The sequence below is a fragment of the Oncorhynchus kisutch genome, linkage group LG11 (assembly GCF_002021735.2).
Source record: "Oncorhynchus kisutch isolate 150728-3 linkage group LG11, Okis_V2, whole genome shotgun sequence".
Taxonomy (NCBI): Eukaryota; Metazoa; Chordata; class Actinopteri; order Salmoniformes; family Salmonidae; genus Oncorhynchus; species Oncorhynchus kisutch.
This window is the reverse complement of record NC_034184.2, coordinates 74,408,370-74,420,033: the sequence shown is the minus strand read 5'-3', so window position 1 is coordinate 74,420,033 and position 11,664 is coordinate 74,408,370. Positions and strand designations below refer to the sequence as shown.

At 49.0% G+C, this 11,664-nt stretch overlaps 1 protein-coding gene across 1 annotated transcript in view; it reads left to right on the top strand.

The window, feature by feature from the left end:
- LOC116376351 (wiskott-Aldrich syndrome protein family member 3-like) overlaps positions 1–11,664 on the top strand; it is a 33,139-nt gene extending 21,475 nt beyond the window's left edge. The window contains exons 3-9 of the mRNA XM_031836329.1: positions 1,197–1,331; positions 4,773–4,926; positions 5,443–5,560; positions 5,634–5,815; positions 6,400–6,642; positions 8,104–8,402; positions 9,397–11,664. Coding sequence (XP_031692189.1) covers positions 1,197–1,331; positions 4,773–4,926; positions 5,443–5,560; positions 5,634–5,815; positions 6,400–6,642; positions 8,104–8,402; positions 9,397–9,554 — 1,289 coding nt within the window. The 3' untranslated portion in view covers positions 9,555–11,664. The remainder of the gene's footprint in view (positions 1–1,196; positions 1,332–4,772; positions 4,927–5,442; positions 5,561–5,633; positions 5,816–6,399; positions 6,643–8,103; positions 8,403–9,396) is intronic.

Here is an 11,664-nt window from a genome sequence, read left to right as displayed (position 1 = left end):
CATACATACAAACATACACACACACATACACACATACATACAAACATACACACACACATACACACATACATACACACACACACACACGCATACATACATACATACACGCACACATACATACATACACATATACATACATACACGTACACACTACCGGTCAACAGTTTTAGGACACCTACTCATTCAGGGTTTATTTTATAGTTGTACTATTTTCTACATTGTAGAATAGTAGTGAAGACACAGAGCTATGAAATAAATCAAATCAAAATCAAATCAAATGTATTTATATAGCCCTTCGTACATCAGCTGATATCTCAAAGTGCTGTACAGAAACCCAGCCTAAAACCCCAAACAGCAAGCAATGCAGATGTAGAAGCACGGTGGCTAGGAAAAACTCCCTAGAAAGGCCGAAACCTAGAGAGGAACCAGGCTATGTGGGGTGGCCAGTCCTCTTCTGGCTCTGCCGGGTGGAGATTATAACAGAACATGGCCAAGATGTTCAAATGTTCATAAATGACCAGCATGGTCGAATAATAATAAGGCAGAACAGTTGAAACTGGAGCAGCAGCACGGCCAGGTGGACTGAGGACAGCAAGGAGTCATCATGTCAGGTAGTCCTGGGGCATGGTCCTAGGGCTCAGGTCCTCCGAGAGAGAGAAAGAAAGAGAGAAGGAGAGAATTAGAGAACGCACACTTAGATTCACACAGGACACCGAATAGGACAGGAGAAGTACTCCAGATATAACAAACTGAAATAACACACATGGAATCATGTAGTAACCAAAAATTAGTAACCAAAAAACAAATTCTTCAAATAGCCACCCTTTGCCTTGATGACAGCTTTGCACACTCTTAGCATTATCTCAACCAGCTTCATGAGGTAGTCACCTGGAATGCAACAGGTGTGCCTTCTTAAGTTATTTTGTGGTACACTGTACCAGTCAAACATTTGGACACATCTACTCATTCCAGGGTTTTTCTTTATTTTTATATTTTCTACATTGGGATCATAAGCGTTCACCTGGATTCACCTTGTCTGTCACGCAGTTTATATACTGTCATTATAAAGAGAGCAGTTGTCTATAGTTATCTCAATGTGCAGTACAGGGTAGACATAATAGACATAGTATGCATAATTTAGTGCACCAGGATGTCATGCTAACCACATGATCCATCTGTCTACCCTTGTACTGCAGGTAAACATGCGGAGGACATCTTCGGAGAGCTGTTCAATGAGGCCAACATGTTCTACCTGAGAGCCAACTCCCTGCAGGACCGCATCGACCGCCTGGCCGTCAAGGTCACTCAGCTGGACTCCACCGTGGAGGAAGGTGAGACAGGGGTTAGAGGTCACAAGAAATAGGAAGTGACATCGTTACTCGTTGACATAGCGATGGTGTAAAAGTGATGAAACTGAGGACATATAAATACTTCTGTCACACCCTGTCTATCCCCTCTCCCTAACCCTCTCTCTCACACCCTGTCTATCCCCCTCTCTCTCACACCCTGTCTATCCCCCTCTCCCTAACCCTCTCTCTCACACCCTGTCTATCCCCCCTCTCCCTAACCCTCTCTCTCACACCCTGTCTATCCCCTCTCCTAACCCTCTCTCTCACACCCTGTCTATCCCCCTCTCCCTAACCCTCTCTCTCACACCCTGTCTATCCCCCTCTCCCTAACCCTCTCTCTCACACCCTGTCTATCCCCCTCTCCCTAACCCTCTCTCTCACACCCTGTCTATCCCCCTCTCCCTAACCCTCTCTCTCACACCCTGTCTATCCCCCTCTCCCTAACCCTCTCTCTCACACCCTGTCTATCCCCCTCTCCCTAACCCTCTCTCTCACACCCTGTCTATCCCCCTCTCCCTAACCCTCTCTCTCACACCCTGTCTATCCCCCTCTCCCTAACCCCTCTCTCTCACACCCTGTCTATCCCCCTCTCCCTAACCCTCTCTCTCACACCCTGTCTATCCCCTCTCCCCTAACCCTCTCTCTCACACCCTGTCTATCCCCCTCTCCCTAACCCTCTCTCTCAACACCCTGTCTATCCCCCTCTCCCTAAACCCTCTCTCTCACACGCTGTCTATCCCCCTCTCCCTAACCCTCTCTCTCACACCCTGTCTATCCCCCCCTCTCCCTAACCCTCTCTCTCACACCCTGTCTATCCCCCTCTCCCTAACCCTCTCTCTCACACCCTGTCTATCCCCCTCTCCCTAACCCTCTCTCTCACACCCTGTCTATCCCCCTCTCCCTAACCCTCTCTCTCACACGCTGTCTAATCCCCCTCTCCCTAACCCTCTCTCTCACACCCTGTCTATCCCCCCTCTCCCTACCCTCTCTCTCACACCCTGTCTATCCCCTCTCCCTAACCCTCTCTCTCACACCCTGTCTATCCCCCTCTCCCTAACCCTCTCTCTCACACCCTGTCTATCCCCCTCTCCCTAACCCTCTCTCTCACACCCTGTCTATCCCCCTCTCCCTAACCCTCTCTCTCACACCCTGTCTATCCCCCTCTCCCTAACCCTCTCTCTCACACGCTGTCTATCCCCCTCTCCCTAACCCTCTCTCTCACACCCTGTCTATCCCCCTCTCCCTAACCCTCTCTCTCACACCCTGTCTATCCCCCTCTCCCTAACCCTCTCTCTCACACCCTGTCTATCCCCCTCTCCCTAACCCTCTCTCTCACACCCTGTCTATCCCCTCTCCCTAACCCTCTCTCTCACACCCTGTCTATCCCCCTCTCCCTAACCCTCTCTCTCACACCTGTCTATCCCCCTCTCCCTAACCCTCTCTCTCACACCCTGTCTATCCCCCTCTCTCTCACACCCTGTCTATTCCCCTCTCCCTAACCCTCTCTCACACCCTGTCTATCCCCCTCTCCCTAACCCTCTCTCTCACACCCTGTCTATCCCCCTCTCCCTAACCCTCTCTCTCACACCCTGTCTATCCCCCTCTCCCTAACCCTCTCTCTCACACCCTGTCTATCCCCCTCTCCCTAACCCTCTCTCTCACACCCTGTCTATCCCCCTCTCCCTAACCCTCTCTCTCACACCCTGTCTATCCCCCTCTCCCTAACCCTCTCTCTCTCACCCTGTCTATCCCCTCTCCCTAACCCTCTCTCTCACACCCTGTCTATCCCCCTCTCCCTAACCCTCTCTCTCACACCCTGTCTATCCCCCTCTCCCTAACCCTCTCTCTCACACGCTGTCTATCCCCCTCTCCCTAACCCTCTCTCTCACACCCTGTCTATCCCCCTCTCCCTAACCCTCTCTCTCACACCCTGTCTATCCCCCTCTCCCTAACCCTCTCTCTCACACCCTGTCTATCCCCCTCTCCCTAACCCTCTCTCTCACACCCTGTCTATCCCCCTCTCCCTAACCCTCTCTCTCACACCCTGTCTATTCCCCTCTCCCTAACCCTCTCTCACACCCTGTCTATCCCCCTCTCCCTAACCCTCTCTCTCACACCCTGTCTATCCCCTCTCCCTAACCCTCTCTCACACCCTGTCTATCCCCCTCCCCCTAACCCTCTCTCTCACACCCTGTCTATCCCCCTCTCCCTAACCCTCTCTCACACGCTGTCTATCCCCCTCTCCCTAACCCTCTCTCTCACACCCTGTCTATCCCCCTCTCCCTAACCCTCTCTCTCACACCCTGTCTATCCCCCTCTCTCTCACACCCTGTCTATCCCCCTCTCTCTCTCACCCTGTCTATCCCCCTCTCTCTCACACCCTGTCTATCCCCCTCTCTCTCACACCCTGTCTATCCCCCTCTCTCTCACACCCTGTCTATCCCCCTCTCTCTCACACCCTGTCTATCCCCCTCTCTCTTACACGCTGTCTATCCCCCTCTCCCTAACCCTCTCTCTCACACCCTGTCTATCCCCCTCTCTCTCACACCCTGTCTATCCCCCTCTCTCTCTCACCCTGTCTATCCCCCTCTCTCTCACACCCTGTCTATCCCCCTCTCTCTCACACCCTGTCTATCCCCCTCTCTCTCACACCCTGTCTATCCCCCTCTCTCTCACACCCTGTCTATCCCCCTCTCCCTAACCCTCTCTCTCACACGCTGTCTATCCCCCTCTCTCTCACACCCTGTCTATCCCCCTCTCCCTAACCCTCTCTCTCACACCCTGTCTATTCCCCTCTCCCTAACCCTCTCTCACACCCTGTCTATCCCCCTCTCCCTAACCCTCTCTCTCACACCCTGTCTATCCCCCTCTCTCTCACACCCTGTCTATCCCCCTCTCTCTCACACCCTGTCTATTCCCCTCTCCCTAACCCTCTCTCTCACACGCTGTCTATCCCCCTCTCCCTAACCCTCTCTCTCATACCCTGTCTATCCCCCTCTCCCTAACCCTCTCTCTCACACCCTGTCTATCCCCCTCTCTCTCACACCCTGTCTATCCCCCTCTCTCTCACACCCTGTCTATCCCCCTCTCTCTCACACCCTGTCTATCCCCCTCTCTCTCACACCCTGTCTATCCCCCTCTCTCTCACACCCTGTCTATCCCCCTCTCTCTCACACCCTGTCTATCCCCCTCTCTCTCACACCCTGTCTATCCCCCTCTCTCTCACACCCTGTCTATCCCCCTCTCTCTCACACCCTGTCTATCCCCCTCACCCTAACCCTCTCTCTCACACCCTGTCTATCCCCCTCTCCCTAACCCTCTGTCACACGCTGTCTATCCCCCTCTCCCTAACCCTCTCTCTCCTTCTATTTATGCGTCGTCTCTCTCTCTCGCTCTTTGTTTGTCCTCTTTCTCTGTCCTCAGTCTCTCTGCAGGACATCAACATGAAGAAGGCGTTTAAGAGCAGTACCGCCCAGGACCAGCAGGTGGTATCCACGAGGAGCGTTCCCATCCCTGTCAAGGAGATGTACAACCTGAGTAACAAACCTCCACCTCTCAACATCCTCTCCAAATATAGGTGTGTTCTCTCCCCCTTGAAAATAAAAGAAAGCCGCACACTCTTGGAGCTCAGATGCAAAAATGTAATACCAACGTTTCGACAACCAAGCTGTCTTCATCAGGGTATAATCACAAACACTGCGGGATGACTCGTTTATATAGTGTCAAAAGACACAGGTGTCTGTAATCATGGCCAGGAGTGGCCTAATATCATTGGTTAATAATCAAATATTAAAATGTCATACAAAGAACAGCATACAAACAAATGGATAGCATACGATCATAGATTCATTTGACTATACAAGTTTACACACAATTACAATGGCAAAGTCACAATAATCACAAGAATGGCTTCAGATCAAAGTCTACGTTGAGACCGAAGGGCGTGTTCTCTCCCCCTCCCTTTCTATGATCTGTCTAATGTTTCCTACCCAGGGCAGTCTTAACCCAGAGTCAAATTCCTCACCTGATCGTGTTTTGTAGTCTCATAATAGAATGTTGTGGACTGACCCGCGTTTGCCCATTGACCCTGTAGGGATGACCACAAGGAGGGGCTGAAGTTCTACACTGACCCCTCCTACTTCTTCGACCTGTGGAGAGAGAAGATGCTGCGGGACACGGAAGACAAGAGGAAGGAGAAGAGGAAGAACAAAGTAAGCAAAACAATCTCTCCCTTCTTCTCTTTCTCTTCCTCCTCTGTCTCCACTAATATGTGTCTCCTCCCAGGAGCAGAAGCGTTGTGTGGACGGGACGTTGCAGAGGGAGGTGAAGAAGGTGCGTAAGGCTCGGAACCGTCGCCAGGAGTGGAATATGTTGGCCCTGGATAAGGAGCTGAGGCCTGACCACCACCACACACACTCTCTCCACCGGGGGGCCACCTGCGAGGGATCACTATCCCCTGAGATGAGGCCAGTCCAAATACACACAGTTACATGATGAGGTCAATGAAAAGTTGACATGAAAAAAATATTATTTCATAAGATAAAATATCAAATGTTTTTTTAAAGTAGGGAATAATTACTTTTCTGTATAATAGATTTATATTGGAAATCATGTGTTTCCCCCAGTGGAAATAATGTGTTTCCCCCAGTGGAAATAATGTGTTTCCCCCAGTGGAAATAATGTGTTTCCCCCAGTGGAAATAATGTGTTTCCCCCAGTGGAAATAATGTGTTTCCCCCAGTGGAAATAATGTGTTTCCCCCAGTGGAAATAAGGTGTTTCCCCCAGTGGAAATAATGTGTTTCCCCCAGTGGAAATAATGTGTTTCCCCTAGTGGAAATAATGTGTTTCCCCCAGTGGAAATAAGGGGTTTCCCCCAGTGGAAATAAGGGGTTTCCCCCAGTGGAAATAATGTGTTTCCCCCAGTGGAAATAAGGGGTTTCCCCCAGTGGAAATAAGGGGTTCCCCCAGTACTATAATTTAGTATCTTACTTCCCCTGCTGGCCATTCTGTAAAATGTTGTCTCCATCTCCCTCCCTTTCTCTCTCTTAGGGGTCTTGGGCCTGACCACCACCAACGCCACTACCCTCACTCAACCAATCATTCTGGTCACGCCCACACGTACTCCGGCCCGCCTCCCAGTCTCCTGGCTGCTCAGCTGGCTGCTCAGGGAAACGCCACTCTGGACCATGCCTACAGGGGATACAACCTGGGTCGCCCCCACAATGCTCCACCCCGTCTCCCTCCCATTGAGAACATGAATGGATCCATGTCTCTACGACCTGTGGACTACAGGTCAGAGAGTGCACATGAATAAACACACTGGCAGACAGATTGATGCATATATGCACTCAAATAAACATTAACATTCATTGACATGTGCACAGGGACACTAAACAAACCCATGTACACTCTTTTGTTGGGGCTCTGCCCCAGCTCCAGGGTTTGTTGTGTTTAATGTGCTATTGGTTTGGATTAGATCTGATGATGAACAACAGGCTTTAACCTCTCTGGAGTTTAGCAGTTGGCACTGTACTGTACTGTCATCCCATACAAGCCAAGTACTGCACTGGTACACTCAAAACCCAAACACGGTCCTCTGCTTTGGTCTTGACATGACTCGTCTGTGACCTGTCTATTTTATTTTATTTTATTTTTATTTAACCTTTATTTAACCAGGTAGGCTAGTTGAGAACAAGTTCTCATTTGCAACTGCGACCTGGCCAAGATAAAGCATAGCAGTGTGAGCAGACAACAAAGAGTTACACATGGAGTAAACAATTAACAAGTCAATAACACAGTAGAAAACAAAGGGGGAGTCTATATACAATGTGTGCAAAAGGCATGAGGAGGTAGGCAAATAATTACAATTTTGCAGATTAACACTGGAGTGATGAATGATCAGATGGTCATGTACAGGTAGAGATATTGGTGTGCAAAAGAGCAGAAAAGTAAATAAATAAAAACAGTATGGGGATGAGGTAGGTGAAGAAGGGTGGGCTAACTGTCTCTCTAACTCTGGTAATAATTCCACCCTGTTCTTCTTGAACTTGTCAGAGGATGTTGGTATGGTAGGATTATCATGGTTATATGTGAGATGTTGGTATGGTAGGATTATCATGGTTATATGTGAGATGTTGGTATGGTAGGATTATCATGGTTATATGTGAGATGTTGGTATGGTAGGATTATCATGGTGAGATGTTGGTATGGTAGGATTATCATGGTGAGATGTTGGTATGGTAGGATTATCATGGTGAGATGTTGGTATGGTAGGATTATCATAGTGAGATGTTGGTATGGTAGGATTATCATGGTGAGATGTTGGTATGGTAGGATTATCATGGTGAGATGTTGGTATGGTAGGATTATCATGGTTATATGTGAGATGTTGGTATGGTAGGATTATCATGGTTATGTGAGATGTTGGTATGGTAGGATTATCATGGTTATATGTGAGATGTTGGTATGGTAGGATTATCATGGTTATATGTGAGATGTTGGTATGGTAGGATTATCATGATTATATGTGAGATGTTGGTATGGTAGGATTATCATGGTTATATGTGAGATGTTGGTATGGTAGGATTATCATGGTTATATGTGAGATGTTGGTATGGTAGGATTATCATGGTTATATGTGAGATGTTTTTGTGGAGAGGCCGATTAACATATCATACTTTTTATTTCTGAAATGGTTATGATGATTAATATAATGCCTCATTTTCACCCTCCATCTGTCCCTCTCTCTCTCAGTATGGAGGGATATGGAAACGGCTCCCCTCCTCCTGCTCCTCTCATGCCATCTGCACAATCTGCCTTTGCCACGCCCCCCGGAGGCCCACTTCCTCTTCCAGGTCTAATGGGATCAGTTGGTGTCTATGCCCTGCCCCCACCGCCAATCGCTGGGTCGCTGGTGGCTCCAACTCCCCCAATGCCTCCGCCCCCTCCTCCAGGCTCCTCCTACTCTACCACTCCCAAGATGTCCTCCGTGCCCCACAATGCCCAGCCTGTTAATGATGCTCGTAGTGATCTGCTGGCTGCCATACGCATGGGTAAGACTGCCTATCTGTATCTAACCCACCTGTCTCTGTGGCAGAGCTAGTGTGTGTGTGTGTGTGTGTGTGTGTGTGTGTGTGTGTGTGTGTGTGTGTGTGTGTGTGTGTGTGTGTGTGTGTGTGTGTGTGTGTGTGTGTGTGTGTTTTGCATTACCTGGTGCCCCGGGGTGGGGGAGATTTCTCTTTAGGACCAATGGAATAATCTAAAATTAGCAAATTGTGCCAACCTTGGGCCATGCAAACCGAACCTTCCTTTTCTGTTTGACTGACTGGCTAGCTGGCTGACTGCCTAACCTGTCTCTCTCCCTGGCTGTAGGTATCTAGTTGAAGTGTGTCTAACTGTCTCTCTCCCTGGCTGTAGGTATCTAGTTGAAGTGTGTCTAACTGTCTCTCTCCCTGGCTGTAGGTATCTAGTTGAAGTGTGCCTAACTGTTTCTCTCCCTGGCTGTAGGTATCTAGTTGAAGTGTGTCTAACTGTCTCTCTCCCTGGCTGTAGGTATCTAGTTGAAGTGTGTCTAACTGTCTCTCTCCCTGGCTGTAGGTATCTAGTTGAAGTGTGTCTAACTGTCTCTCTCCCTGGCTGTAGGTATCTAGTTGAAGTGTGTCTAACTGTCTCTCTCCCTGGCTGTAGGTATCTAGTTGAAGTGTGTCTAACTGTCTCTCTCCCTGGCTGTAGGTATCTAGTTGAAGTGTGCCTAACTGTCTCTCTCCCTGGCTGTAGGCATCTAGTTGAAGTGTGCCTAACTGTCTCTCTCCCTGGCTGTAGGTATCTAGTTGAAGTGTGTCTAACTGTCTCTCTCCCTGGCTGTAGGTATCTAGTTGAAGTGTGTCTAACTGTCTCTCTCCCTGGCTGTAGGTATCTAGTTGAAGTGTGCCTAACTGTCTCTCTCCCTGGCTGTAGGTATCTAGTTGAAGTGTGCCTAACTGTCTCTCTCCCTGGCTGTAGGTATCTAGTTGAAGTGTGTCTAACTGTCTCTCTCCCTGGCTGTAGGTATCCAGTTGAAAAAGGGTCAGGAACAGCAGGAACAGCAGGCTAAGAGAGAGCCTGTAGGGAACGACGTGGCCACCATCCTCTCCAGACGCATCGCTGTCGAGTACTCCGACTCCGAAGATGACTCAGAGCTGGAAGAGAACGACTGGTCCGACTAACACACACACATCACTCACTCAAAAGCTGAAAAGCACATACATGTGGACGTTCACATCCACACAAAAAATAAACCACTAAATGGTTCACTGAGTGTACTAAACATGAATAACACATTCCTAATATCAAGTTGCACCCCCCTCCTCCTTTTGCCCTCAGAACAGCCTCAATTCGTAGGAGCATGGACTCTACAAGGTGCTGGATGTCCTTTGGGTGGTGAACCATTCTTGATACACATGATAAAACTGTTGAGTGTGAAAAACCCAGCAATGTTGCAGTTCTTTACACAAACTGGTGCATCTGGCACCTACTACTATACCCGTTCAAAGGCACTTACATGTTTTGTGTTGCCCATTCACCCTCTCATTGGCACACATACACAATCCATGTCTCAATTGTCTCAAGGCTTCAAAATCCTTCTTTAACCTGGCTCCTCCCCTATACCGATACTGATTGAAGGGGATTTAACAGGGGATTATAGCTTTCACCTGGATTCACCTGGTCAGTCTATGTCACAGAAAGAGCATGTTTTGTACATTCAGTGTATATACTGTCATTATAAAGAGAACAGTTGTCTATAGTTTCCTCAAACTGCAGTGCATGCATAGTAAGCAGAATTTAGTGCATGTTTTGTTTTGTACACTCAGTGTATATATACCAACAAAACGTAAACAAAAACACACACATACAGGATGTATTTGTACATTTTATAAGCTGGGTGACCCCTGGTCACATGTAGCACTGCTGGTAAATCAGACTCCTGCATCAGCCGCTGAAGGGTCCAGAACTGGACCTCTAGTGGTGTACTCAAGATGCACACTATCGGGTTCAGCTGCTATACTGACACTAATTGCAACTAAACGTTCAATTCAATACTATTACTGTTAACATTTAAAACTCTCAAGCAATGCTCAGGGCATCTTGAATACACCCCAGGAGACCACAGTGTGTCTCTGTATAATATGTTATCCATAATAACACTAGTAAAGCCCTGTTTGTGGCACTCATCTCATGTATAGTTACAGTCTTAATAAGGGCCTTACTTAGAGAACCCCCCCTACTTAGAGAACCCCCCCCTTGGGAAGACAGTCTGCGTCTTTTTTCTAATGTTTTTACTGAAACACTTCATCTAGGACTGAGACCAATTTTTATGTGTAGATTATAGCAACAGGAAGATGAAGAGAAGTCAAAAGGAACCGTGTGGACTGCTGCTCAGGGTAGTATTCAGAAGGAACCGTGTGGACTGTGCTGGTCAGGGTAGCGTTCAGAAGGAACCGTGTGGACTGTGCTGGTCAGGGTAGCATTCAGAAGGAACCGTGTGGACTGTGCTGGTCAGGGTAGCGTTCAGAAGGAACCGTGTGGACTGCTGGTCAGGATAGCGTTCAGAAGGAACCGTGTGGACTGTGCTGCTCAGGGTAGCGTTCAGAAGGAACCGTGTGGACTGCTGGTCAGGGTAGCGTTCAGAAGGAACCGTGTGGACTGTGCTGGTCAGGGTAGCGTTCAGAAGGAACCGTGTGGACTGTGCTGCTCAGGGTAGCATTCAGAAGGAACCGCGTGTGGACTGTGCTGGTCAGGGTAGCATTCAGAAGGAACCGCGTGTGGACTTTGCTGGTCAGGGTAGCATTCAGAAGGAACCGCGTGTGGACTGTGCTGGTCAGCGTAGCGTACTTGGGAACCGCGTGTGGACTGTGCTGGTCAGGGTAGCGTTCAGAAGGAACCGTGTGGACTGTGCTGCTCAGGGTAGCGTTCAGAAGGAACCGTGTGGACTTTGCTGGTCAGGGTAGCGTTCAGAAGGAACCGTGTGGACTGTGCTGGTCAGGGTAGCGTTCAGAAGGAACCGTGTGGACTGTGCTTGTCAGGGTAGCATTCAGAAGGAACCGTGTGTGGACTTTGCTGTTCAGGGTAGCATTCAGAAGGAACCGCGTGTGGACTTTGCTGGTCAGGGTAGCATTCAGAAGGAACCGCGTGTGGACTTTGCTGGTCAGGGTAGCATTCAGAAGGAACCGCGTGTGGACTTTGCTGGTCAGGGTAGCATTCAGAAGGAACCGCGTGTGGACTGTGCTGGTCAGGGTAGCATTCAGAAGGAACCGCGTGTGGACTTTGCTGGTCAGG